The sequence below is a fragment of the Rhinolophus hipposideros genome, assembly GCF_964194185.1.
Source record: "Rhinolophus hipposideros genome assembly, chromosome: 13".
NCBI lineage: Eukaryota > Metazoa > Chordata > Mammalia > Chiroptera > Rhinolophidae > Rhinolophus > Rhinolophus hipposideros.
In genome coordinates, this window is record NC_138059.1 from 73448784 (window position 1) to 73476700 (window position 27917).

The window sequence follows — 27917 nt, forward strand, 5'->3', positions numbered from 1 at the left end:
TCCGGCTTTTGCGGCGCCGGCCGGGCGGGAAAGTGGCGGCCGGCGGTTGGAGGGCGCCTGGCCCCGCCCCTCGGGCCGCACTTCCGGGCCGCACTTCCGCTCCGCGGGGGGCGTGTGCCGGGCCCTCGGACCCAGCGCCGGCTGCCGGTTGAGACGCGTCGCTCCCGGTCGCCGGTGCCATGGAGGCCCCGGAGGGGGCGGACGTCGGGCGCGAGGACGGTGACAGCACCTTCGGGGACCTGTGCTTCATGGACAAAGGCCTGAGGAGGTAAAGGGCGCTCCGCGGGGACGGCGCGGCGGCACGGCCGCCCCGACCTCAGGTTTGCCGAGACTCCAGGAGGCCGTTTTTCAGCTGTGTGCAGTTCTGTTTACTGGGAGCTGCGGTTCCTGAGTGCTGTCTGTGTGCGTGTCACATACATGGGCTCTGGTCTCACAGCTGTGCCGGGCAGGAAGTTGACAGGTGACACATCTGAGACTCAGCATCTCAGTAACTCGCCCGACTTCGTGCAGCTGGTGAGCCCTCCCAGTCCGGATTCCTACCCGTTTGGGTCCACCTTCCCTCTCTGCTGTTTTCCACCCTGCCGCGTCACTTGCACGGGATTGATTTCCGGGAGCAGAAACGTGTCAGAAAACCAGTGTCATCTAAGAGCGTGTGTGACTAGTCTAAGGTGTGGACCGATGGCCCAGGCGATGACAGAAGCTAGATAATCGGGGACTGTTTCAGTCGCATTTCGAGTCTGCTAGTTTGAGATCGAGAAATGCCTTGTCTTTTCCTGCCAGGGGTACACAGAGCGAGGGACAGATGCCGGGGACAGGGCGTCCCAGTCCCCGCCGGCCCCCCAGCCAGTCCTCTGGGCTGTGTGCCCCGTGGTTTGCATTCCTGCGATGTCAGTCCTCAGGAAAGGTTCAGTTCACATGAGAACTGGACAGGCAGTGACTGAGAACGAAGACAGGAGTTCTTTTTAGGGGAGGCACAGTCCAGACTTCAACGAGGGAGGAGGACAGGCACTTTTTCACTGGAAATAGCAAAGCCCACCGGTTTATTTCAAATCGACTACATTCTGTATGAGGTAGCCCTGCAAACGGTGGAGAACGTACGGTTGTAAACTCCAGTGCCAGACGCAGGTTTATACCAGCTCAGTTAGGTAGGAACGACCAGCGCTTGGACAAGTCGCTTAATTTCTGTAAACTTCAGTGTCCTATGATACCTACTGCTCGAGTTGTGGGGAGTAAATGAAACGAAACAGAGGCCGAGAGAGGCCTTTTACAGATAAGGGCCAGAGTGCAGATGTGCACTATCTCCAGCTACTGCCTTCACTACATGCTGATGACTTTGTTTGCATGTACAAGCTAGCAAGGCTCAGGGTCACTTGCCTCTGTTGAGTGCCGTTCTTGTGTACATAAATGGTCCAAAATGCTGGTCACTGGTAAGAAGCACTGAGACATTTCAGGCTTCCACAGGTAGGCAGGATTTCTTTGTAAAAGGAGTAGAGCACGTACTTATTATCTACATGCTGTTGGGTTCATTTTAGTTACGTGGTCATGATTTCAAAATCTATTTTTTACTTGTTTTTCATAATACATATTTTCTTTCTAGCATATCAGAGTTATCTTTAGACTCAAGCCTTCATGCCATCAACCTTCACTGCAATAACATCTCAAAGATCGAAGCCATTGATCACATTTGGAACTTGAAACATTTAGACCTGTCGTCTAATCAAATCAGTCAAATCGAAGGACTAAGCACACTCACAAAACTCCGCACTTTAAATTTATCCTGCAATTTGATCACAAGAGTAGAAGGTTTGTAAGTGATTTTCATGTAATACTTTGAATAAGGAAGATGATTTAAGTCCATCTTCTTCCCTAAAGAATGTAATAAATATAAATTTTTGCAACCTGACCCTGAAACTTACGATATAAAAACTTTTCTTCTGGAAAAGTTATCAATCTTTGTAAAGTATTTTGCAAAGTACCAATAAAATGGATTTCATTGTTATCAGACAGTAGATTTGCTTCAAAACAGTCTGAAATAGTATTGCAATACTATATAGGTCTAATTAATTGATTATTTGAATCCTATAAAAGCCATATTTTATTTTATTTTATTTTATTTTGTTTTAGGACTTGAAGCACTGATTAATCTGACTAGACTGAATTTATCTTATAACCACATAAATGATCTTAGTGGTAAGTAGATGGGCTTAATTTTTTTGTAATGCTGAGTATTTGCACATGTGATGATTTAGACTGAGCTAAGTTGAAAACTGACTAATCCAAATGTTGACCAACAATCTTATAAAGAGTATGTTGGTGCCAAAGCCACAGCCGAGTGAAAAATAGGAATAAAAGCTAGGGTGATCCATAACAGAAAAAACTTAGATTGGAAGGTCCTACTCTGGGAGAATAATATTTTAATCCTAGATAATCAATATACTATTGTATAGAGAGGAAGAGTTCCAATAGAATTTTTTACCATGATGAAAATATTCTACATTTATGCTGTCTGGTATGGCAACTCATGGCCAGATACGGCCTTTGAGCACTGAAATGTGCCGAGTGCACTGAGGAACTGAATTGTAATTGTAATTGTAATTTTAAACTTACAAAGTCACTTGTGATAACGTGAGCATGTTGGACAGTATGGGTGTGTTGGGGTGCACAGCATCCCAAAGGCTTTGCACATTGAGGATCAGATATGTGGTTTTTCTTTTGAACTTTATCCTAAAGTCTAAAATGGTTAAAAACTGTTACCTACTTTTTACCGGATTAAACTGATACACTGATAAAATGAACAGTTTCATAATTTTTCTTAGAATTATCGATTGATACCAGCAGAATTCTTCTAATTAGCTTCATAATCTTTATCAATATTTGAAACAGCCTTATTCATTTGTTTGTTTTCTCTCCTACCAGAAAAATTCTACCCTATGCCAGGTATTTAATATATAAAAAACATAAAATGAAATGATCTGTGTTTCCCCAAAAATAAGACCTAGCCGGACAGTTAGCTCTAATGCGTCTTTTGGAGCAAAAATTAATAGAAGACCGTCTTTGTTTACTATAGGTAAGACCCGGTCACGTGGCGTGGCGTGGCGTCGCTACCGGGTCTTCTATTAACTTTTGCTCCAAAAGATGCATTAGAGCTAATTGTCTGGGTAGGTCTTATTTTCTGGGAAACGTGGTAGTTTCTATCCTTAAGCTGAAGGAGCAACCGTATTTTAATTTTTCAAAAGCTTTTTTCCCAAAGATACGAACGTATTAGAATTGAGTATTAACTCTAGGTCTCTACCTGCTGTGTGCTGTTGAGCAAAGTGTATTACTTTCTGGATGCAATTTCCTTATCTGAAGAAAGTGAATTTTGGGTAAGCGAGGTCATTTATTTACTCGATAAGTATTTATTGAAGATGACTGTGCCATCCAGTGTTCTGTAGTGATGAAAAACACCAACAAACAGGTAAGGTTCTTGTTGCAGGGCTTACATTGTAGGGGGAAGAAAAATAAGGTCAGGTCCACCCGCTGAAAATAAACTCAAGATTTTAACAGACTTCCAAGAAGATATCTGAATGGCAAATAAGCACATGAAGAAGAATGTTTACCCTCCTTAGTAACTAAGGAAATGCACATGAACGCGCTGAGACCCAGTGCGCACTAGCTTTAAGCACCCCCGTACACAGTGCGGGGAGGTGGGGAGCTAGCAGAGCTTGCAGAAGGGGGCAGCTGCTTGGGAAAACGGTGTGAAGTTCTCTTGTCATGTTTGGTATAGACTTCTATCATGCAGTCCACTCGAGGTATTTACCTGAGGGAAGTGAAAACACGTCTAGTCCAAGACCTGTACACAGTGTATATGTGAGTGTATAGCTTTTTATATAATCATGTTTATACAATTATTCTTAATTTCCAAAACCTGGAAGCCACCCATGTGTGTCTCAGCTGGAAAGCACATAAAGTGGGACACGCCCACACTATGGAGTAGTACCGCCTGGCAGTGGAAGGAATGCCCCACTGATACATGCAGCAGCCTGGGTACATCTAAAGAGACTTGTGCTCAGTGAAAGGAGCCAGACGGAAGCGCCTGCACTGTGTGCTTCCATTTATATGAAGTCAAGTCACCAGTTGCCAGGGTTTGCTGATGGGGAGAAGACTGGCTGCACGAGGACACATTGGGCTGGGGAGGTGTCCTCTGGGTCAGGTGGACTAGTGGTCACACGCTGTGTATGTTGGTAAACGCTTGGAACTCGAAACGTAGAAAGGGTGAATTTTAGTGACTTCATATCAGATGATGATAAGAGATATGGAGAAAATACAGGTAATCTTGCCAGTTCTCATAGATGATTGTTAGAAGGATAATGTTACACAGGTTCAGAAACCCCTCGATAGGTGTGATAAGAGCACACACAGACACTCAGGCGCGATCAGGCTTGGCACGAGGAAGGACCGCAAAGGGGGCGTGTGTGGCTGGAGCACAGCAGGAGTGCGGTGAGTGTGCACGGACAGATGAGGTGGGCCAGGCCAGGCCCCAGAGGGCTTCGTCACAAGGGTCAGAGGTGTGCGTGTTGTGACAGGTTCGTAGGAAGCCATCGGGGCGCTCTAAACAAGTGAGTGGCAGAATGTGTTTAAAGGGCAACTTTGGCTGCTGAGGGAGGAAAAGTGGATTCTAGGAGGACGACTGGAAGTCAGGCAACCAGTTAGGAAGCTATTCCAGCGGCCTAGGTGAGATGACGGAGACTTGGATTGAGGCGGAAAGTGCAGACAGGTAGATAGATAGCTGCGCAGGTGGCGTTCGTAGGGCTTGCTGAGGGAGTAAGGTGAAATGAGGGAAAGAGGAATCAGGTCATTAACACGAGTTCTGTCCGTGGTAGCAGGTGCATGGTGGCACTGTTTCCTCACGTGGTACAGGTTGGGGAGGAGCCGATGTAGAGATGAGGGGATGAGAACTGAGGGCTCTGTCTACACTGAGGGCCCTGTGGACGTGTGTGTGTGTGTGTGTGTAACCTGCGTGTTTGGGGAGGAAGCCTGGTTGGAGTTGGAGCTGTGGCACATCAGTGGTATTTGAAGCCGTGAAACTGTAGGAGGTTCTGGAAAGCACGTGGATAGCGGGCACCCAGAATGCGTCCTGTGGCACTCGAACCTGAAACGGAAAAGCAGTGACATGGGACAAGGACTTGTTCAGTGCAGGGGGCATCTCAGATGGTCCTTCCACAAGAGGGAGGCGAGGCCATTCATCCGCGGACACTTCCGCTGTGGTTGGGAGGAGCCCGTGGTGGGTGGGTGTTAATTTCCTCACACTCCATCACAAGCTGCACTTTGCTCAGGTTCCATTGGGAGAACGTTCTGAGGCAGGAAAAGAGAAGCTGCCAGTGCTCGGGGCACTCCAGCGGTGTGTGTGGCCCCGGCCCACCGCAGCAGTCGGCAGGCTGCCCTGGAGGTGTGCCACGCACCGCTAGCATCTGCCGCAAACCTGCGTCCTGACATTACCGTGCTCTCGATAAGCTCCGGCAGGAAACATAGCAGGGAATGGAATCAGATGGGTGCCGTTTGTGTTTGTGCTCAAACTCCAGTGTTCGCTTACGTCTGCCATCAGAAGCGACGGTAGGCTGGGAGCCTCGAGCCATTGCTTTATGCCTTTCCTCATGAAGTACATGCATGGCCTGCGAGACCCGTGTGTTCTGTCTGACGAGGACCCGAGACCGGGAACCCCAGGGAACCACCTCTCAGATGCCACCTGCATTGCTTCGAGACAGCTGTTGACATTACTAAACCCCTGTCTGGAGATGTGGCTGCCCCCAGCCAGTCCTCCCCCGCGCCGCTCCTTCCTTCCTCCAAACAGAACCTCCCGAAGAGCACTTGGAACACGCTGCTGGAATCGCTGCTGTGGCATCCAGCGGGTTTTTTCGTCCTGCAGGTTTGATGCCCCTTCATGGAATCAGACACAAGCTCCGATACATTGACCTGCACAGCAACTGCATAGACAGCATCCACCACCTGATCCAGTGTGTGGTGGGGCTGCACTTCCTGACCAACCTCGTTCTGGACAAGGATGGGCAGGACAACCCCGTGTGTCGTGCACCAGGTAGGAGCTGCCTGTCTGCAGGCCTCCCTGCAGCTGCTCGGGGGGACCTGCATTGCTTTGTCTTAAGCTTTGCAGCATTGTAGGATGTCTTTGGAAAAACCTAATTGCAGGAAAATTATTTTATGAAGACAAACCAAATTGCTGTTAAAAGAAGAACACAGGTGAACAGGTAAGGAATTCTGATAAGACAATTTTATATTTGATGAGTGAATGCCTCAAAATTAAGTTGTCATGATAAATTCTTGTAGTATAACATTGTGCAGCCATGGAAAAAGGAAAAAAATCGCTTTAACTACCGATATGCAGTGATCTCCAAGATACACTGTTAAGAAAAAGAAAAGCAAGCAACTTACAAAAACATTTCATAGTGTAATGTGTGTGTATGTCTATGCTGAGTGTGTGTATATATAAAAATAGACACACACGTACATACGTATGTACATATATAAAACACCTAGGAGGAGCACAGAATCCTGATGATAATGGCCAACTCCCATCCTACATAGCCAAGGATCGGGAAATACACAGGATGGGAAGGGTAGCTGGGAATTAGGAAATGTTAGGAAAACTTTTCACTGCGTACCCTTTGAATTGTCCACCATGTGAATGGATCGAGTCAGGTTTTAATTAGTAAATGAATGAATTTTTGAAGAAGTTAATGACATGTAGAAAATGCTGCTGACATGTCATTTGATCTGAGAATCACTGAAGCTGACAAAGATAAAGCAGACTCGCCTGCCATTCCTAGAATCACTCAGTGGAGTTGCAGTGAGACACACAGGTGGACAGTGAGAATACACTACGTCCTAAAGGACATCGGCTGCGCAGGCGTCTTTCTATCATTAACTGTGCAGCTGTGGGAAGGCTTTTCCTAGAATGCAAACCTGTTTGGATCATTTTATTTCACAGAAGAATATAAGTGAACTTGAAATCAGTTGTTTTCCTAAGGCCATTTAATGATGAGAGTCTCCCTGAAAATCGGCAGATTTCAGTTTTCTGGGGAAACCATTTTCGTAGAAGAAAACCTTATTTCTAAAACAAGCCTAGTTTTTTTCTCTGCTATCCCACAAGTTGGATGTTTTTTCTGAGAATCTTGCTTCAAGAACCTCTAGTTCCTATAGTTTTTGTTCCTAGAATTTTTATTTTTCACTTTCTTTCCTAGATGAGGTGTTTCTCTCAACACAGCTGCCCTCCCCCCAGAATTGAAGAGATACTTACTACCAAAGTTACTTTTCTCTCCTCAAAATGTGTGACACTAATTTGCCAGACATCTTTCTTTTGGAGTTCTTCCACTTTATTGGTCTTTGATAGAAATACAACTTGGTTTTAAAATTACAGCTAAGCAAAATTAGTGTTTCTAGCGTAAACACCAAATTAATATTAAGTTGCCAATTTTCTCATATTTAATTGTACTCAGGGAAAATAAACATATTCTTGAATACTTGATAGATTGCCTGTCCAAACCTTAGTTTCAAGTAATTTAAGGGGAGAAAAAATGGGTCTTTAGTTCCACTGATGCTTGAGGCCTCACTAGCCAAATCCTGGCTCTCTGGAACCACACCCTCCTGACTCGTGTGTGTACCGATCACATTCAGACAGAAGGCGTGTCAGGCTTCCTGTCCAGACTGCATCGCCGCTGGTTCCATGCATTTACTGCTTTAAAGCAGTTTTACAGAAGATAAATCCAGCGGTGATGAATTTGACTTTCTGACCTCAGTAGGGTGTGTTGTGTTCGTTTTGTACTTAATGACTACCTAGCAAGGAACAAGTAGCTTTTAGGACACACTTATTAGTTGCATTCCAGGACTAATTTCATCATTCAGGTGAAATACCTGGTAGCTGATAAATTTAGTTTATTCTAGTAGAAATAAGTTACCTTACTGTTTTTAGTGTGTGAGTTTTCGTTTTGAATGATTTGTTCCAAGGGTACAGAGCAGTTATGCTCCAGACTTTGCCACAGCTTCGAATCCTAGATTGCAAGAATATATTTGGTGAACCAGTAAATCTATCAGAAATGAATTCATCACGTCTGCAGTGCTTTGAAGGCCTTTTGGATAATTTAGTTTCATCTGATTCTCCCCTAAATATAAGTGAAGATGAGGTATAGTATGTTTTTTTCCTAACACTGAAACACTTCAGATTACTTAGCAGATGAGAAGTGTGAGGACTTGGGTTTGTGTCTGCCGTAGATCGTCGACAGTGTGCCCGTGGTGACGCCGCCCATCGATGACATGGCTGCCTTGGACCAGTTTGCAAGCGCCCCCGCGGATACTGGTTTGACCTTCATGTCTGCATGTCCATCTTCTCAGCCAGAGAAAGTGAATCATGAAAATGATTTTCAGAATGAGATGAAGCTTCAGAAATTAGATGATCAATTTTTACAGCTTCTCAATGAAGTAACTATTTCTTATCTTTCTAAGCAATGTGCTAAAGAAAAAGTAGTTACGAGATTTTAAAATAAAAACTGCGTCCTATCTGACCTACCAGAAAGAGCCTATACTTAGTGCATCGGTGTGTCTGTATGTGTTTGTCTAGTACGGAAATAGGATTCTGTCACAGAAGTAGTGGCAGAAGGAAGCGTGCTTTTCCCGCTCGTTTCCTTTGTCCTCTTCCGATCTTCACGATGTGATTTCTTCTGTGGCACTGCATGTTACGGCCACCGACCCGCCTACTCTTTCAAAGTTAATGTAAACAGAACTCCATGGGCTCTGTCTGATCACACAGGGCACATGAGTCATTCCTGGCCTCTGCTGTCTCTTCAAGTGTTGGATGGTCGGAAGCACTCGTAGGCCTTCCAGCTGGAAAAGTTAGTTTCCATAGTTCCTGCTTCGACTTCTGTTTTCAGCAGACCTTCGTCAAGTGAACCTCTGCTTCCTGAGATGCTGGTTCTCCTTCAGTACCTCTGCTGCTGGTACGCTCGCTTTGACAGTCCTTGAACTGTTCCTATAATTGACTGCTGTTGGCGTCTCCAGCCCTTGTTCTCACGTTCTTACTCTGATCTGTAGCCTGTGTGTCATGGTTAATACTAAGATTGATACTAGGGTTGATGCTGGCTGCGGAAGTGAGTTGAGAAACATCCCCTTGTTCTCTATATTCTGAAAGAGTTTTTGTGGGATTGGAATTATTTCTTCCTTAAATGTTTGAGCGTTTACCAGTGAAATCATCTGGGCCTGGAAAGTTCTTGATAATAAATTCAATTTCTTTAATAATTATAAGGCAACCTTTTTTTTTCCCTTGGTCAGTTAAGCTAGGGGTTTTGTTGATTTTTCCAGAGATCAGTTTTGTTAATTTTATCAACTTTTTGTTTTCCATGATATCAATTTCTATGTTTTATCATTTTTCTCTACTTACTTAGAATTTACTCTTCATTTCCTGGCTTCTTAATGTAAATACTTAAGTTACTGATTTTAGACCTATCCTCTAATTTAATCATTTGAAGCAATGAATATCCTTTTTTTTTTTTTTCATTTTAAATAGTGAGAAAGTAGATGGGTACCCTTTTGTTTCCATCACCCCACCAAACGCTGCAGTGGCCGTCCTCTTTCAGGGGCTCCTCTCATCAGCCCTTCTCTAGCTGTATTCTTTTAAGCACTGCTTTAACCACATTCCATAAATTTTTGTTTTGTTTTCATTTTTATTTAGCTAGAAATATTTTCTTATTCTGTGATTTCTTCCTTCATCCAAGGATTATTTAGAAGTATCTTGTTTGTTTAATTTTCAGGTATTTGTGGTTTCCTAGATAATCAACTTCTATTTTTCTCAGAGAACGTATTCTGGATAATTTCCATCTTTGTAAATTTGCTGAGACTTATTTTATAGCCCAGTGTACAGTCTGTCTTGGGGAATGTTCTTGTGTGTCCTGCACTTGTTATGTCAGGATAGAATGGTCGATAGTATTTTCAGATGATTCATATCCTTGCTAATTCGTTTCCTAGTTCTTTTAGGTGCATGTGAGGTGTTAAAATGTCCAGCTGTGATTGTGGATTTGTCTGTTTCTTCCTTTAATTTTCTCAACATTAGGTTTTCAGCGGTTTGGCTACATTGTGGGAAGGATGATTCTCTTTATATTTATCCTTCCTTAAGCTTTCTCTGAGCTTTTTAAATCTATAAATTTATGTCTTTACCTATTTGGGGATAATTTGGACATCACTTCTCCAATGTATTTCTTACCACTCTCTCTTCCCTCTCTCTTTTCAGATTCCACTTAGACCTTTTGATATTGTCCCACTGTTCCCTGAGACTCTCTATACATTTATCAACTTTTTTATCTCTATTCTTCAAATTGAATAATTTCCACCACTCTGTCTTCAAGTTCACTTATTCTTTCTTTTATCTCCTCATTCTTCTGTTAAGCCCAGCTAGTCAATTTTTACTTCATACATCATATTTTTCAGTTGTAAAATTTCCTCTTTAAAAACAATTTGTTTCTCGACTGAATTTTCTTGTCTTTGTTCATGACAAGCATGTTTTTATATCAATGAGCATAGCTGTGATCACTAATTGAAAGTCCTGGTCTCCTTACTTGAACATTTGGGTCCTTGGGTTAGGTCTCCACCAATTGCCTTTTCTCTTGAGAGTAGCTCACATTCCCTGGTGTAGAGTAGCTCACACTCCCCTCTTCTGGTGCTGCGTATTGGGTTTTATGGTGGACATTGTGAGTGTTACATGGTGGAGACTCGAGATGCTGTTCTCGGCTTCCAAGGAGTGTTGATATTTTTGTTGTAGCAAGCAGTTCACTTGCTTTGACTTAAACTGTCACTTGTCCCATGGCCAGCAGTCTGTTTCTTTTGTCCTTCACTTGGCTTCTTGCCTTCTTCTGTGTACTGTCCTCTGATTTTTCAGGCCCAAAAGCCTGGTTTTCTGCCTGAATTTTAATATTCATGACTTCGTGTTCATTGTGACATACTCTCAGGTTAAAAACTGTAAGGATGGAAACACCCTATTTTGGTTATTTTTTCAAGTGTCAAGTCCCCTCTTGAATTAGCCTGCTTTTATTCATTTTCTAGGGTTTCCAAATACGTTTTGTTTGTTCTTTTATTTGTATTTTTCCCAGTTTATACTTCTCTTGAGAGAGTCAACCCATATGAGGAGCTTACCCATACCAAAGCTGAATTCTGTGTTTAATTTCAGACTTACTCTTGTTAAAAGTCATAATACTTTACAGAATTTCAAATTTTAATCTTTTAATACTGACTCTAACTTTTGACAAACTTTGTTGGTATTTTTATTCTAGACTTCTAGTTCTTTAATGGATAATGTTCCCGAGAAAGACCTCAGACCGAAAAGAGACACAGATGTGACTTCTGAAAGTGACTATGGAAACAGAAAAGAATGTAATAGAAAAATTCCTCGGAGGTCCAAAATCCCTTATTATTCCAAAACTATTCAGACTATTAAGCACCACAATAAGAACAGCAACCCTTTTCTAAGGTACTCGTCTCGGTTTTACACACTCAGATAAGGCACACACTTAGTGCTGCTGGCTTCCGCCCTAATTAAAGCTATCTCATAGTGATTTCTTTACTTTTCTGATGTCAGCAGTGTGACTTTCCAGCCTTGCCGAGTCAGACTTAGTACATTTATAGAAATGTATGCAGTTGGATCCGTATCGCTGGTAGATTGTGATTACCTAAATTGTGAAAACATAAACACTGTACATTTCTTTCAGTCACTTCCTGTGTTTTATTTTTTGCAGTTGTAATCGTAAAATGAAACATCCTTTCTTTAAAGACTTATATGTAAGGTCATCTTTTGCGAACTGTAATGTACTAGAAGAATCAGACGAGCAAAAGACTGAACTAATGAAAGTAGACAACAGCAGCTCAGAAGACAACACTTACCGGGTAGGATTGAACAATTGAGAAATAAGGAATGTGAATAACTTAGCTCTGAAGTTCATAGTGGGTCCCAGAAAAATAATGCATCTTTTTATGAGCAAGAAATATTTGTGTGTATTTTTATTGGAATGATGAGATTGGTTTATTTTTACCTTCCTGGTTTCCAGATTTTATGTGATGTTACTCTTTTTGTAATTTTTAAAGGAATGGGAATTACACATTTATTTAAGATCAGATTTCAGTGAAATCATTTTAAATACTTGCGGAGAAGGAAACAGGCCTAACTTTCCAAATTCTTATTTCTTAAAGCAATGGCTCCCACCTAGTGGGTCTCAGACCCCTTTAATTATCTAAGGAAATCTCTAAGTCTTCTCAGAGAATTCTATTTTTATACACACTCACAAGATGTTGTAATGTCAGGGTTTTCACAGACTCTTCTAAAACCTTTTTGGACCCATGGATTCCAGATTAAGAGGCATTTAAGAATTTAAAACTTCTTTACTGTTTGCCTTAATCATTCTCATGTTGTTCAGAATTTTTAGTACACTCTGATTTGTTGATTTATTTTTAATAACTTGCCCTTATTTTACTTGTGAAGTACTAGTTTTGAGTGTACCATGCACTGCTGTTCCAAAAATATATAATTGCTTTTTAAACTGTTTTCACACCTTTCGTGCTACTGGCTTCCTCCTCCTCTTCTCCAGTATAGAGCCTTTAACATGAAGACAAATAATAGTGATTACGATGATGATGACAATAATAGCTGCTAACATATGCCGAGGAGTTATGATATGCCAAGCACCGTTCTGTATATTTCCATTAATTTGTTTAATTCTCACCACAGCTCTTTGAATAAGATTCTGTTATTCCCATGTTATAAATGAGAAGATTCAGGCAGTGACAGGCGAGGTAACTTTTCCAAGTTCACATGACTCTGTTGTTTTCTTTCAGATACTTGTTGAACAACTAGACCAGGAGAGAGAGAAGAGATGGAAAGCAGAACAAGCTGAAAAGAAGCTTATGGATTACATCGATGAGCTGCGTAAACAAGCAAACGAAAAAAAAGATATCCAGTGCCTGGCTCTGCTTACCACAGACAGGTAAGGGAAAAGTCTGTAAACCTGCAGCTACTTGTAGCACAAAGGTATGAACTTGGAGCTGGAACACCTTCACTTAAAGCAGCTAACGTGTGCTCAAACTGAGTGTGGTTTGAGTTCGAGCTGAACTAATTTTATCTAAAGGTTTTGAGTTATTAGCTTGTTGTATAAACAAAAGATTTAGGCTGCGTTTATTGGGGCCCTGAAGCTGGCAGGTCAGACAGATGAATAAGTATCCGAGAGAAGGGGGGCCTGAGCCCCTGGAAGGCATGGGCTGGGCCTTATTCATCCTGCTGGCTTCTCAGCCCACACCCAGCACGATGCCGGAATCAGGCTATGAGCTCAGTCAGGTGGGCTGTGGCATAGTGAAGCTCGCATAGGACGAGGTTTCTCTCACTTAGCTGCAATGTCTTCCGTCTTGGGCACATGTTAGTTTCAGAGGTTGGCGAGAGACATAGTATTCTGGTTTTCAGCCATCTTTTAATCTAATGAGAGTTCGAAACATACTTCTAATCTTCCTCTCTACTATAACCTGTGATGTTGACTACAACTTTTATTCTTTCTTATGCAAAATATACTTTAAAGCCGCACTTTATTTCTGCTTTAGGCTAAAGGAAATTATTTTTAAGGAGAGAAATTCCAAAGTTCAACTCGAAATTATGGTTCACAAACTTCAAAATGAAATTAAAAAACTAACTATTGAATTAATTAAAGCAAGAGATCAACAAGATGACCACATTAGACACTTAAGAACCCTGGAAAGAGCCTTGGAGAAAATGGAGAGTCAGAAGGCGCAGCAGCACGCGGCACAGGTACGTCTTCCTCTGTCAGTCACGTGAGCCAGCACATTCAGCTTCTGGCCTGCAGCACATGGTGTCGGCCGCAGTGAACGCAGAGGTGCCAGGCTGTCTGCAAACATGGACTCAAGTATCAACTGATGGAACCTGTGCGACTGTTTCTGGGTTCAGGCTGCTGGCTTGTTAGGTCCAAGCAGTTGTAAGAGGGCGTGCTGGGAATACTGCAGGGCGGTGGGCTCGTGTCCTCAGAGCCAGGTGCAGAGTCTCGGGGAGCTGGAAGGGCTTTCAGTCTCACGCTTTCTTTCTGAGTGGGAGTCTCTGAGGTCTGTGATGCCAGTAAGCAGCAGAGCGTGCCGGTGTGTTGGACGCTTCCCGGCAATGCTTTGTGGGAGGTGGCGAGCTCGGAAACCAACCTAGTCACGGCGTCCCTTGTTTAGAAGGCCCGTTTGGGGGAGCTGGTGTTGAATAGAGGCCGGCAAGATGAACACGTAAATGCTGTAGCGGTCGGTATTTTCCTCAGATGCGGCTTGTCCAGGAGGTGGAGCTCAAAGCGGCAGCTGCTGACAGAGAAATAAACTTACTGAGAACCTCCCTTCACCAGGAGAAGGAGCAAGTGCAGCAACTTCATGAACTTCTGACACTGAAAGAACAAGAACACAGGTAGGTGAAAACCATCAGGAAGATGGACCTCTAACAATCGAAAAAGCGGCTCGATTCCACCCACGCTCCACTTCAAAAACAAATGGGCCTGTTGCTGAGCCTGAAGTCCGGCGGTGTTAGCCCACGGGAGGTCCCACGCTGGCTGCACTAGACGCAGCCTTAGGTAGAACTGGCAGCTTGAAAACAAAGCCGTGACTTCCTGAGGTGCTGGCTTACAACGGTGACACTCGTTTTGCAGTTCTCCAAATCCATTGTACTGTACAGAAAACTGTTGTAATTGACCTCCCATTAACTGCTTGTTAGGTCAGTCAGTCGGGATGCTTCATCCCTGTGAAGCAAGTGCCCGTAAACTCCTGTGAAGGGCCAGATGGCAGGCTTTGCAGGCCATAGGCGGCTGTGCTCCAATAGGAGTCTATCTCCAAAAAGGTCAGCGGGCCAGGCGTGGTCCGCGGCTGGAGTTTGCCCACTGGCTCTGGCGCCCGTTCGGCTGCTTGCTTCCTCACTGCCCTGCCAGATGGGGTAGGAGATTGCCACGGGTTAGTTGTGTTTGTTCCCAAACCTTTTTGTTTCATCCTTACATAAATTAAATTCGTAATGTATAAATGAAATGTTGATGCCCTGGGGAAAGTTGTCACCATATGTGTGGGCGGTACAACTGTAAAAAACTGAGGGAGAAAAATCACAAAAATGTAAAATTTTGTACTTAGTGTCCTGTATAGATATCTTTTAACTTTTTGTTCTAGTTTAAAAAGCAAAAACTGGAAATAATGGAGTTTGTATTATGGGCTTCATTTATTCAAGAAAAATAGTGGAAAACTCTAAGTAAGGAGTGAGCTCACATTTAAGTAAAAACTGGCCCTATATGAAAAGATGGGTGAATAATTTCACACTTTAATTGACTTTTTTCCACTAACCAACCACCAGTACCAGTCAGACTGTTAACTATGTGTCAAAGGCTCAACCGGAGTAGAAAATACAGTCAAAGTCTGCAGGTGGACCCAGAGCCTAGAACGACCCAGAACTGTCGGCAGAGTGAGGAGACGGCTCGCCCCACCACCACTGACCACTAAGCTCAGACTGTTTCTTCGTCCTGGACCCAGTTTCTGCGTTTGAAAGTGTGGAGCGCATCTGAAATCAACATTAGAGAATATAGACCATTTAACGACTATTTAAAGACCTTTAAAGTTTCTCTTTCCAGGTGAACAGTGTCTGTGATTTTCATTTGTTTTCCTTTCCAGGAAAGAACTTGAAACAAGGGAGTTTTTCAGTGATGCTGAATTCCAGGAAGCTTTAGCCAAAGAGGTAGCTAAAGAAGAGTCAAAGCACGAACAAGAGATAAAAGAGTACCAAGAAAAAATTGACACATTAAACCAGCAGTACCTGGACTTGGAAAATGAATTTCGTATTGCTTTAACTGTTGAAGCCAGGAGATTTAAAGATGTAAGAATTGGCCTCTAGCTTTTTATTGAAAACAGAATCAGCAAGATGTGGTGTGATGAAAGGAGCACAGTGTAGAATTATAGTGTTGTGGACATGTTGGCTCTATTGTCTTAAACAGATTACTTAAGTTCTCAGAGCCGTGGTTTCTTCCCTGATACGGTAGCTGGTGGCCAGTGCTGCTGGAAAGCGAGGCGGCTCAGTAAATGGTGCCAGAACAGCTTTGGGAAGCTGGCTGCAGTCCTTGCCGTGGGGCAGGGAGCCGCAGATCCAGCCCCCAGCCCTGTAAAGTTCTGTCACTACCGCCGTGCTCACTGTGTACCTACTGTCGGTGGCGGCCTTTGTCACCGCAGCAGGCCTGGGGTCTTGCGACACAAACCGTATGGCCCAGCCTGCAAAACCAGTTCTCTGGGCATTTTCTTTTGCTAGACCTCTGTGACACTAAAAATGAAAGAAGTAAGCTCTTTCCAGAAATGTTTTCTACATGTTTGGAGAACTGCTATTTATAATGCGCTTTTGAAATATAGGTTAAAGAAGGTTTTGAAAACATTGCCACTGAGTTAGCAAAGAGCAAGCACGCTCTTGTTTGGGCCCAACGAAAAGAAAACGAATCTTCCTCTTTAATTAAAGATCTGACCTGTATGGTGAAGGAACAAAAAACAAAGCTGGCGGAAGTCTCCAAATTAAAACAGGAAACAGCCACAAATTTACAGGTAAGACATTGTTACATTATATTTCCTTTTTAATTTCTTACATCATTTTCTCAAGTGCATTGTAATGATTTTAGGAAGTACATAGTGATGGACTTTTAAATAATACAAGTTACATATTTGATGTGTGTGAGAAAAGTAGTATAACTAGGAGATTAAACTGATTTCCCAGGTTGCATTGCTTTCACTAAAATGGTATTTAAATAAAATAAGTGAATTAACTTTAAGAAACGTACTACATAAATAGATGGCAGTTGCACAGTTGATAGAGCAAAAATTGTGACAGCGATACTCAAATCGCTGAAGTTTGGGAAATAGCATGTGAATTGCCGATGCCAATTTTGTGGTAGTGGTCTTTTAAATATACCTCCCTATAATAATTTTTCAATGAATGTCTTTTTTGCTGTTGTCTCAGTTTTAAACATTAGTGATATAGTGGCCAAGGGAACCTACTTCAAGTGAGTGACCTTTAGACTACTGATATAAATGTTCGGTAAGAAATTCTGAGTATTACATGTGCAGTTGCTGCTGTAGAATATTAGAATAAAATCCAGTGTTTGATGGAGTAGCCTCTTCCAGTTGGACTTTCTATTTCCTGACCTATGTTTATCTGTAGTTAACAATATTAAAACTTTTTCTGACGTACAGTTGAGCAACATTTACTTCGTATTTGCTTAAAGAACATTTCTTTTCATAAAATATGAAAAGTAGAAAATAAAGAAGCACTTGAATATAATAATTATTTTGCATGTTTTTCAATGTTTTTTTGGGAGCATACAGAATCAGATGAACACCCTTGAAATTTTGATTGAAGATGACAAGCAGAAGAGTATTCAAATAGAGCTCCTCAAGCATGAAAAAGTCCAGCTCATTTCCGAACTAGCAGCCAAGGAGTCACTAATTTACGGTTTAAGGACAGAAAGAAAAGTATGGGGACATGAGCTGGCACAACAGGGTAAAATTCTCAAATTTTCAAAGAGAAAGTAGCCCATTTTTCTAAACCAACAAATTTGTATATTGGAAAGAAAAGGAAGGGCTTGCCTGCCTCCACATATGTGACCCTCTGTGCCATGCAGGAATGAAATGCCTCTTGGGAAATGGGAAAGTTTGTCACATCAGTTGTGAAGGTAGAGGTCTGATTCTTTGTTGTCAGTTTTTCCCAGTATAATTTGGTTGCTTTTCTAAACAAGTATACCTTTCCAAAGATACAGCTGAAGACGTTGAAAATAATTCTTTCTAATGCAGTGATTTTAAGTTATTTGTACAGTGTGCAGCATTCAGGTTTTTTCTAAAAATGCTGGTTGCATTGATCTGGTTATGCGTGGAGAAATATGAAGTAGACTATGGATGAAACCACTTTAGGTTTCGGTGAGCTTCCCTCAGTCTCATTCCCTCCCCATCGCTGTAAAGTGAGAGGTAAACACCGTGTGGCCCTGGCTGACACTTTACAAGTTGTGAACAGCTAGGTGTTGGCTTATGGAGCTTTGCTCATATGTCATTCCACGCAGGACCACTTCACATAGCTTTGTTTGCTTGAATCCCTTAACCTGACCACTGACATAGTACGTGTCTGGGTTACTTGTTCTTGGTTTGTGGTCTTAGGTTTTCAAACAGCCACAGGTGTTTAGAAGGCCTTTCTGTCTCTTCCCCTTTCCTTGTCACGTGCTCTTCTGTATTTCATTTCTTTATTCAGTTTCTGTCTTTTTCTGTACTCTATCACACATTGTAAATGAAATGTTCTTCAAATACAGATCCCCCACGCTCTTTCAAATTTGTGACTGGTGATTTTTGTTTCCTAGGATCTTGTCTAGCCCAAAATCGTGGTAAACTAGAGGCTGAAATTGAAAATTTACGTAAAGAGAATGAATGTCTGAGGAAGGCCAATGAGCGTGACAATGACGCATTAAGAATTAAGTGCAAAATCATAGAAGACCAGACTGAAACCATCAGAAAACTGAAAGTTGTAAGTTTGACATTTTGTTTTGGAAAAAGAGCATATGGTAGGTTAGAAAATCTGTGACTCAAAGTATCCAGTAAATGTTTGTCTCAAATCCCAACGGTTGTAAAGTGTAGGACAGATTATCATGTGTTTCCTTTTCCAGTAGTTGTCCCTCTGCTTTGAAAAGTGGTATGTGACATTTTTTAACTAAAAATTGCTATTCAGAATTTTATGGAGAATGTTATTATGGCCTTTAAAATAACTGGCAATAGTGTCAATGAAGGGTTAGGAATCAACAAAATCAACGTTTTTATATGTTTAAAATGTCCTTTAAAGGCATTGTTTAGTATCTCCCAATATTGCTAAATCGCTTCTAAAAATAATGGCAAAACCTACTATCGTCTCCTTAAAGTACATGAACAGACTAAATGATTGATGCTCATCCCCAGGGAACACCATTTTGACCCTCCTCCTGGATGTGGCCTCTCTTGAGAGAATACTGACAGGATCGCTTGTTCCAAAGCATCTCACATGAAAATGCTCCAGACAGATTTTCTGAAAATTGTCTTCAGCTCTGAATCCAATTTGAATTCCAAAACTTTCTTTACAGAGATTATCTCTTAAAGTGTAAAAATAACTGAGAAAAAGGTTTTTAAGAAACTTCTCAATGGGATTACCAGCTATAAAGTTAGGAACTCATTCTTTAGAAAAATTTTAACTAGTAAGATTCCTTTTCCTTAGTCATTTTGACGAAACTCCTTGAGAACTTAACTTCGTCAACTACAGAAAATCGGCATTGCCACGTGGCGCTGTCCACAGTTGTCAGTGCTTGTCACCCCGAACCACAACACTGGTGCTCATGCGATGGAAATTTGGCTTCAGTGTATCCAGAATTTCAAGTCTATCATACATGCCAGTCTGCACTGAAAATTACTGAAATTCTTCAGCAGAAAGCCTTTTTTCTTCTTTAAAAAACCCACCGAAGCTTACTTTCATTTGACTTAAGGTCAATATGAAACAGAAAGACAGTGATTTGCATTTTAATTCACAGGGCAGAGCAGATGATGCATTTGGAAAAATGCATTGTGTTTGGCTTAAGGGCTTTCACAGTAAGACTGCTGCCTTCTGACCAACCTGGGCAGAGTTTTGGCAGAAAGGACTGAATGAATGACAGAGTGGAGCCAAAAGAGACAGATTTTAGTTTCAGATTTTTGGTAAAAAATATAAAAAGTTTTCAGGTTTTGAACCCAACATTTTTCCCCCAAGTTTAATACATTTACTTTAAGGGATGTTGTATGTGCCTCAAAGTTATGGGTACTAATGGTGATTTCCAACTAATCACGTAACAGTGATAGCCGGACATAACTTCTTTCAGCAGTAAATTCAACATAGCTAATAACTAACTTAAGGGGATACAAATACAGATCCTGCAAACATTTAGCAGCACCCGGCGGGTTCTGACCTTTCTGACCTGTGCTATGGAGATGCTAGAGGCAAGTCTGACTCAGTACAGAAGAATAAAGGGGAGTTGGGGAGGTAAAGCTTATTTTCACAGGACACTTTGATAGTGATGGAATCACACTTTACGTGGAAGAATCTGCTCCTTCCCGGCAGATGACACTTCAGGTTGGCACAGTGGAGGTAGTTAAATGTGCCCCCACACCCACAGGGGACACCAGCTCCTGCTGTGTTGCTGTCAGCCCCCTATTCTTTGTTCTGTCATGAAAACATAGACCCTTTCCAATGCAAAATTGTGTTAATTGACATTTTCATTGTGGTCTTTCTTTCCTTCCCTTCTATTCCCTCTGTGTGGCTAATGATTACTAACTTACTGAAATAAAGTTATAAATAGGACAAAATTTGTTGGTTTCTTACTAGCACCATAAGTAGTAGTGATGCTTGTGGACCAATACACAGTGTCCTGTAAATCTTTACTGAAACACTCAACTGTACAATCGATCTATTTATTTATTTAGTCCAATTTCCTTTTTTATATTAATTTTTTATTAAAGTTTATTGGGGTGACAATTGCTAGTAAAGTTAGATAGATTTCAGGTGTACAATTCTGTATTACATCATCTATAAATCCCATTGTGTGTTCACCACCCAGAGTCAGTTCTCCTTCCCTCACCATGTATTTGATACCCCTTACCCTCATCTTCCACTCCCCACCCCCTTACCCTCTGGTAACCACTAAGCTATTGTCTGTGTCTGTGTGTTTTTGTTTCTCATTTATTTGTTTTGTTCTTTTGTTGTTTTTGGTTCATATACCACATATCAGTGAAATCATAGGGTTCTCTGCTTTTTCTGTCTGACTTATTTCGCTTAGCATTATAATCTCAAGGTCCATCCATGTTGTCACAAATGGTACTATTTCATCGTTTCTTACCGCCGAATAGTATTCCATTGTGTATATATACCACAATTTCTTTATCCATTCATCTATCGAAGGACATTTTGGTTGTTTCTATGTCTTTGCCATCATAAATAAAACTGCAATGACCATTGGAGTACATATGTCTCTGGGTAAATGTTTTCAGATTTTTGGGGTAGATACCCAGGAGAGGGATTGCTGGGTCATATGGTAATTCTATTCGTAATTTTTTAAGGAACCTCCACACTGCCTTCCATAACGGCTGCACCAGTCTGCATTCCCACCAACAGTGTATCAGGGTTCCTTTTTCTCCACAGCCTCTCCAACACTTATTATTTGTCTCTTGATGATAGCCATTCTAACTGGGGTGAGGTGATATCTCATTCTAGTTTTTATTTGCATTTCCCTGATGATCAATTTATTTTTTAATTTGTAGTTTTTATAATAATTTTAAACCATAGCTACTCCATTAGGAAATGAGACACTTAGGATTAGTAAAATATGGATTATTTTCTTGAAGTGTTCACAGGAAAGAGAGGAACAAATCAAAACATTACAGGAAAAGATCACTGAAATACAGAAATGTGCTCAGGAACAACTTGATGAAAAATCCTCAGAACTGGATAACATAATTGAGAAACTAGAAAGACACAATGAAAGGAAAGAAAAACTAAAACAGCAGTTGCAAGTAAAGGAATTAGAGCTTGAAGAAATCAGAAAAGCTTACAGGTATTATGTGGTACTCTGTTGAGAAATAAAATGGCTTAATAATTTAATATTTTATTTCTAACATCATTTCTTCTCATATTAGTACACTTAATCAGAAGTGGCATGATAAAGGAGAACTTCTATGTAATCTTGAAATGCAAGTAAAAGAAGTGAAAGAAAAATTTGAAAACAAGGAAAGGAAACTTAAAGCGGAAAGAGACAAAAGTATTGAACTACAAAAGTAAGCATTAAGTCCTAAAGAACGTGGGCTGTCTCTAAAAAGAAACACTGAATGGGGTGGGTGAGGTGTGTACAGAAAAGGAGCGAGGAAGGGAGGGGGGAGGCAGAGGAAAGAAGGAAGGAGTGCTCAAAACATGCTGGACAAAGCTCTTAGCCAAATACTTGATTTCCGTTCTTTCATCCCATCTATAAAATGAAGAGAATAGCTCCATTCTTCAGTGTCCGATGTGAGGATTTAAATTTTGTGTGTGTGTATCTATGTATGAGTACAGAGTCTGACACACAGTAACTGCTGTGTGAAGCTTTTGTTACTGTGATGGTTTGCACACTGTTGGATTGACAGTGGCTAGTGGTGTTTGGGCTGCTGTGTGGATGCTAGAGGAGGAAGTTACTTGACTCCTGGGGGCAGTGAGCTCAGGCCGCAGCTGACCTGCACATGCTGGCGGTGAGAGCTGATTGTAAAGAGAGGGAAGAAAACATGTTCCTAGATTTTGTCAAACGCTCTAGAGCAAATGAGGGCTTTACCTTGGAAACTATATAACTACATTGATAAAATATTTTTAAGTTTAGTGCCTTGAAAAATAGGTAGCACAGTTTGCTCATGTAGATGCAGGGTGGTATAAACAACATGGCACGTGGGTAGCCCAGAAACCCCATAGGGGTGTGTTCCCCTTATAGCAAATCTGATAGAAGCTGGACGTGACTTCTTATATTTTAACTCAATGTAAATGCAGGGGTGTGGTTATACTCCACAGGAGGTTTTGATTAAGAGTGGCTACTCATTTGGCGACTCGAAAGTCCTGTTGCACTTGACTTTCATTTCAGCCAAGCACTAATACAGGGCTTGGCTTGGAACCTGTTGCAACTCTCTCCTGCTCGTCACCGCTTGGTTATTTGGAGTCTCTCAGATCCTATCAGAAACAGTCATTTCCTATAAATAGCAATTCCTAAACTTACTAAAAATCACAAAACCTGCCAAGTTTTAGAACCGCTTATATTGCATTGTTGACCATGTCATTAATAGCAAAACTTTAAAGACCTGATTTGATGTTTTTATGACTAAGATTGGGATGTGTGATTTTTAATTTAATGACATTTTAATAACATAAGCAAATTGTTAATAAAACAGATTTTATTTGTGTAGGCTTTTAATAATGTATAAATTGATTCTTTTCTTACATTTTATTTTGCACCCAGCATTAATTCTATGAGGTTGGCAGAACAGGCAGGAACATGTTACTGAAAAACGTTTAGAGTTCGATTTGGACTGACTCACGTGCTCACTGCATGTTGTGACAGGGAATAAAAGGCAGGCTTTTGATTCGTGGCCATAACGCTCAGTCCACTGTTTCTGTGGATGATGCCAAAACTGGGAAATGTGTTCGTTAGGGACTTAAATTTTTTGAATAAAATTATTCCTATTTAATATAAAGGAATTGGTATTTTGTCTCTAAGAAATTTTTAGCACTAAAATTTTGTGAATATTGCTTAATGTATTTATTAACTGAGTTTTATCCATTAAGCATTACCACAGGGGAATCAGCAGACACACCTGTTTATAAACTTCAACCTGCCTGTGCTGTGGTGTGCATTTCTCAAGTATCACACTGCAGGGACATGGAAGAAAAAAGGACTGACAGTACTCATCTGTGAGGGGGCTTATGAACCATATCCTACAACGCAGAATAAGTGAGAATCAGAGAATTTGACCTTTCCACGGGTGGAAGTGTAACAAACTGCCATTGGCGTTACCCTCCCCATCAGAGCTGTTAGATGCTGAACTACTTGTATCTTGAGTTACCCAACACAGCCCTTTGCTATTTGATGGACTTATGTCTCCATTATATATGAACGTGAGGAAAACACACCCTTTCTCACACAGATATGTGGCTTTTGTTTTCTGTTTTGAAGGGATGCGATGGAAAAGCTTCATAGTATGGATGATGCCTTTAAAAAACAAGTCGATGCAATTGTTCTAGCTCATCAAACTGAAATAATGCAACTGGCAAGTGAAAAGCAGAAATACATTGATTCTGCAAACTTGAAGGTACTGTAAGTAAAATGCACTTTATCAGCTAAATAAATTGAGAATTATAAAGAGGAAAGTCAGTGTGATTTAATGACCATTCAATATGAAGAATGTTGCCAAAACTCTCAGAAGCTGTGTCATAATATTGGTGATACTTAGATTGGTGTAGAATGTAATTCTAACAAAACCCAAAGTTGGATTGTTGGATCCTGGTGTGGCCTGCCGCGTGATCTCTGGGTAAAACCTGCCATCTCCCTGGCCAGTCTCAGACGGAGGCCCTTGGCTACACACAGGCGGGGCGAGACTGTGAATGTACCCATTGCGACCCATCACTACCTGGGGAAAGTTCTCAGGAGCAGTGTTCTGTCAATAATTAGGGTTCAGGACTGTCAAGTTCGTCATTTTAATATCATTGACAAAGGAACGAGTTTAGAGTGATGCTAAATCCGAGGCAGACATCAGAACCACCTGTGGGGCTTTTTAATAGTACACATGCATGAATTTCCCCTGAAGTTTTCATTCACTAACTCTGGGGTCAGACCCAGGTATTTTTAAAGCTCAGCATGTGATTCTGATGTGACCCCTCTATTGAGATCCACTAGCTGAGGGGACAGTTGTGAAATTCCATTTTTCCTTGATTTCCATGAGGCATAAACAGATACAGTAACCTCCCAACACACACCCACAGTTTTGCTTTCCGAGGTTTCAGTGACCTGCAGTTGGCCGCAGTTCAAAACTATTACATGGAGAATTCCAGAAATAATTCATAAGCTTTAAATTGCACAGCATTCTCAGTAGCGTGATGGAATCGTCCCACCTGCCCTGCCCAGCACGGGGCGCCTCCCTTTGCCCGTCTGTCTGTTAGTAGCTTCCTCGGTTATCAGATCGACTACCTGCCGCAGGGCTTGTGTTCAAGTAACATGTACTCTACTTCATAACGGTCCCAAAGCGTAAGGGTGGTGATGCTGGCAACTCGGACATGCCATAGAGGAGCCATCCAGGGCTTCCTTTAGGTGGAAAGGTGAACATTCTGGACTTAATAAAGAAAGACAAAATCGTATGCTGAGGTTGCTAAAATCTACGGTAAGAAGAAATCTTCTATTGTGAAACTGAAGGAAAAAGGAAACCGTGCTAGCTTTGCCGTCGTACCTCAACCTGCAGAAGGTACAGCCCCAGTGTGTGATGAGTGCTAGTTAAGATGGAAAAGGCATTAAAACTGGGTGGAAGACGTGACCAGAAAACGTGTTCCACTGACGGCAACGTGCGGCTCCGGAAACCATGCAGCCCCTATGGGGACTTCAGCAAGGGACTCCCTGAAACGAGTGACACCAGAGCATTTACTGCAATGACGGACAGTTACACAGACTCAGGAGTAGGTTTGGCGTTTTAGCGTCTCACGTCATCACAGGAATGAGAAGGGTGAGTACAGAGAGCGAGACCACAGACCTTATTATAGTGTCATTACAATCATTCTATTTAATTAGGAGTTACTGTGGTCAGTCTCTTACTGCGCCTGGTTTATAAAGTAAACTTTATCATAGGTGTGTATGTAGAGGAAAGACATAGCATAGGGCCTGGTACTATCCACAGTTTCAGGCATCCACTGGGGGTCTTGGAATGTGTCCCCTGCAGGTAAGGGGGGGACCACTGTTATCTTGAAGACTGGAGATTCAGAATCAGCTGAAAGAGCTCAGCAACAAAAAAGGAAAGTAATACTCCGTATGATTATAATCAAGGTTGTGTGATTACCCTCAGGAGAAAGACGGATAAGGGCCGTGGAAATAATTACAAAGAATAAGGAAGTATAACTTGTTCAAAATTCAGTTCTTTATTTCAAGTCCACAGATGTTTCAGTTGTTTCATTTAAAATCTTACCAGTTTTTTTTCCAGAGTCCATCAGGTACTACTAAATAAAGTATATGATTAGGCCCTTAGCTTAAAGGAAAATCATGAGTTCAGTTTTGAAACTCCTGCCAATATGAGGTAATATCTGTCAGGAGTTAGAGAAATGGCATCAGATCTTAAATATGGTCAAGAAAAAAACAGGCATCACACAGAGATGACAGTTTACATTCGGAGAAATGTTAGCTTTCTGAGGGAGAAAGATTAGGAAACCTGTATCAGAGATTGGGAAGAGGGAAGTAACCAAAGAGATGGTTTGACAGCACTCTCAGGAGTGCTGCATCGTAGGACAGTTTCGAGCAGAAGTGAACATCAGACACAGAGTCCTGGACTAGCGGTCAATGACGAAATGATCTCTCAAAAAGATGCTAATGTACCATATTTCCCCGAAAATAAGACCTCGCCGGACCATCAGCTCTATTGCATCTTTTGGAGCAAAAATTAATAGAAGACCCGGTATTATATTATTATATTTGTTATTATATTATATTATACCCAGTCTTAGAATAAGACCAGGTCTTATATTAATTTTTGCTCCAAGAGGCGCAATAGAGCTGATTGTCTGGCTAGGTCTTATTTTCGGGGAAACGGTACAACCACCAGCAGCAACTTGAGAAATGCAGTAGGGGGCTCTAGTAAAGGGTCCCTTTGGGAAGCGAGGGCATCTCCGGTCTGGAAGAGCCTGGTGTTGAAGATGAACTCACAGCAGCATGGGACAGTGGAAGGGCAAAGTCAGAAGATGGTTTCTGTCCACATGTGCTCCTGAGAAGCTGCGCAGCCCTGACCAGATTTTTTGAATTCTAAACAGTTTAAATGAATTGCCATGTATTCACCACAATTACCTTTGAGGAAGAAACAAATCATATACATGTAAGTACTTTGTATACAGCAGAAACGATGTTTTCCCAATTAGTGCTTAAATAGGTGACACTTTACTAAAATCTTTGCTTTAAATAAATGTCAGAAATTACAAAACGCATAAGAATAAATTTTTGACTTTTTCAAAATGCATTTTTAAAATAATTTTATTTAAGAAATTTAAATGTAAAATTTACATGTTGATTTAGGTTTATCAAGTTGAAGAAGAAATGCGTGGACTTCTGCAAGAAACATGTAAGAACAAAAAAGCAATGGAAACAAAAATTAAGCAACTTGCTTTTGCTCTAAATGAAATTCAGCAAGATATGTGATGGTTCTGAGAACGAATTTAATTGAAATGGACCAGCAGACTTACTGTAAAAATGATTAAATATTGTAATAGTAGTAACTGCTATGACTTTGAAATGTCTCTTTCTACACATTTCATTCTAATTATATTTAAAAGACTTTTGATAAAGTAATTGTATATGTAGGTTTTTATAATAAATTGTTGATAATTATGTGTATTAGGAAAACCTATCAAAATAACTAGACTTAAGACACTTTTTCTGTTTCTGTGCTATACATTGTTTGGTAATTACACATTTGCCTATGAATATGTAAATGAAAATTTAGCATTTGACTATAGTGGGGAAGTATTTTAATGATTGTTGTTATTGTCTTGATGAAGAACTAATTATATTTATTGGTTGTCCTTTAGTTGATGTAGCTCCTTCTTTTAAAATGCTCATAAATATAGCCAAAAAGTATTTGAAATCTGTATAATAAGAGATGGGGCATTCTTAAGAAAGCTTATGTAGCCATCTCCACCCCACTCATAATGGCCCTTTTTTATAATGCATACGACTTCATTAAAGATTACATTTAAAGTTATATAAACATCGTCTGTTCCTCAAGAGGAACAGTGCTGTTTCATCCTCTTTTTCATTTTCCTTTTTAATCATTATATGTATAGAGAATTCTTACTTGCAACTGGCAACAGTTTTCTTTCATGTCAGGTCATTTATTACTATTTCACTTTTGTCATCTCATGTTCCCATGTATGCAGAACAAAAACACAAATACTATTCTCGTTTCTAAAAGAATATAATACCATGGTTTTAATTAATAGCCAGTGAACTAAGTTTTAAAAATTAAATGTAATTTAATTTTTACAGGAATATTTACAGGAAAAATGTAAATGCTTCTAAATGAGGGCTGCATTTCATAATAGGCAAGCTTCATACTGAAATCTG

General features: G+C 41.1%; 1 protein-coding gene across 7 annotated transcripts; it reads left to right on the forward strand.

Moving 5' to 3' along the window:
• The first annotated feature begins 77 nt into the window (after nucleotides 1-77).
• Nucleotides 78-27840, forward strand: LRRCC1 (leucine rich repeat and coiled-coil centrosomal protein 1). 7 transcript variants are annotated; one of them, XM_081071038.1, is made up of 19 exons: nucleotides 78-668; nucleotides 1598-1803; nucleotides 2125-2190; nucleotides 5906-6073; nucleotides 7999-8174; nucleotides 8263-8469; nucleotides 11307-11503; nucleotides 11769-11916; nucleotides 12862-13010; nucleotides 13615-13819; nucleotides 14325-14464; nucleotides 15703-15904; nucleotides 16429-16614; nucleotides 17392-17566; nucleotides 18411-18574; nucleotides 21445-21653; nucleotides 21736-21873; nucleotides 23784-23919; nucleotides 26871-27840. In XM_081071038.1, the coding sequence occupies exons 1-19, from the start codon at nucleotides 418-420 to the stop codon at nucleotides 26991-26993; spliced, it is 3246 nt and encodes a 1081-aa protein (XP_080927164.1). In that variant the 5' UTR covers nucleotides 78-417; the 3' UTR covers nucleotides 26994-27840. The 7 variants fall into 7 exon arrangements, with proteins under 7 accessions (XP_080927164.1, XP_080927166.1, XP_080927165.1 ...); XM_081071040.1 differs by having other exon boundaries at nucleotides 78-268; XM_081071039.1 differs by having other exon boundaries at nucleotides 23784-23924; nucleotides 26871-27095.
• The last annotated feature ends 77 nt before the right edge of the window (nucleotides 27841-27917 follow it).

Excerpts from the sequence above, each read along its gene's own strand:
- LRRCC1 (XM_081071038.1), top strand. The coding sequence starts at position 418 with ATGGGCTCTGGTCTCACAGCTGTGCCGGGCAGGAAGTTGACAGGTGAC. Across the intron at positions 11,504-11,768 it reads AACAGCAACCCTTTTCTAAG|TTGTAATCGTAAAATGAAAC; the intron begins GTACTCGTCTCG and ends TATTTTTTGCAG. Across the intron at positions 21,654-21,735 it reads GAAATCAGAAAAGCTTACAG|TACACTTAATCAGAAGTGGC; the intron begins GTATTATGTGGT and ends TTCTCATATTAG.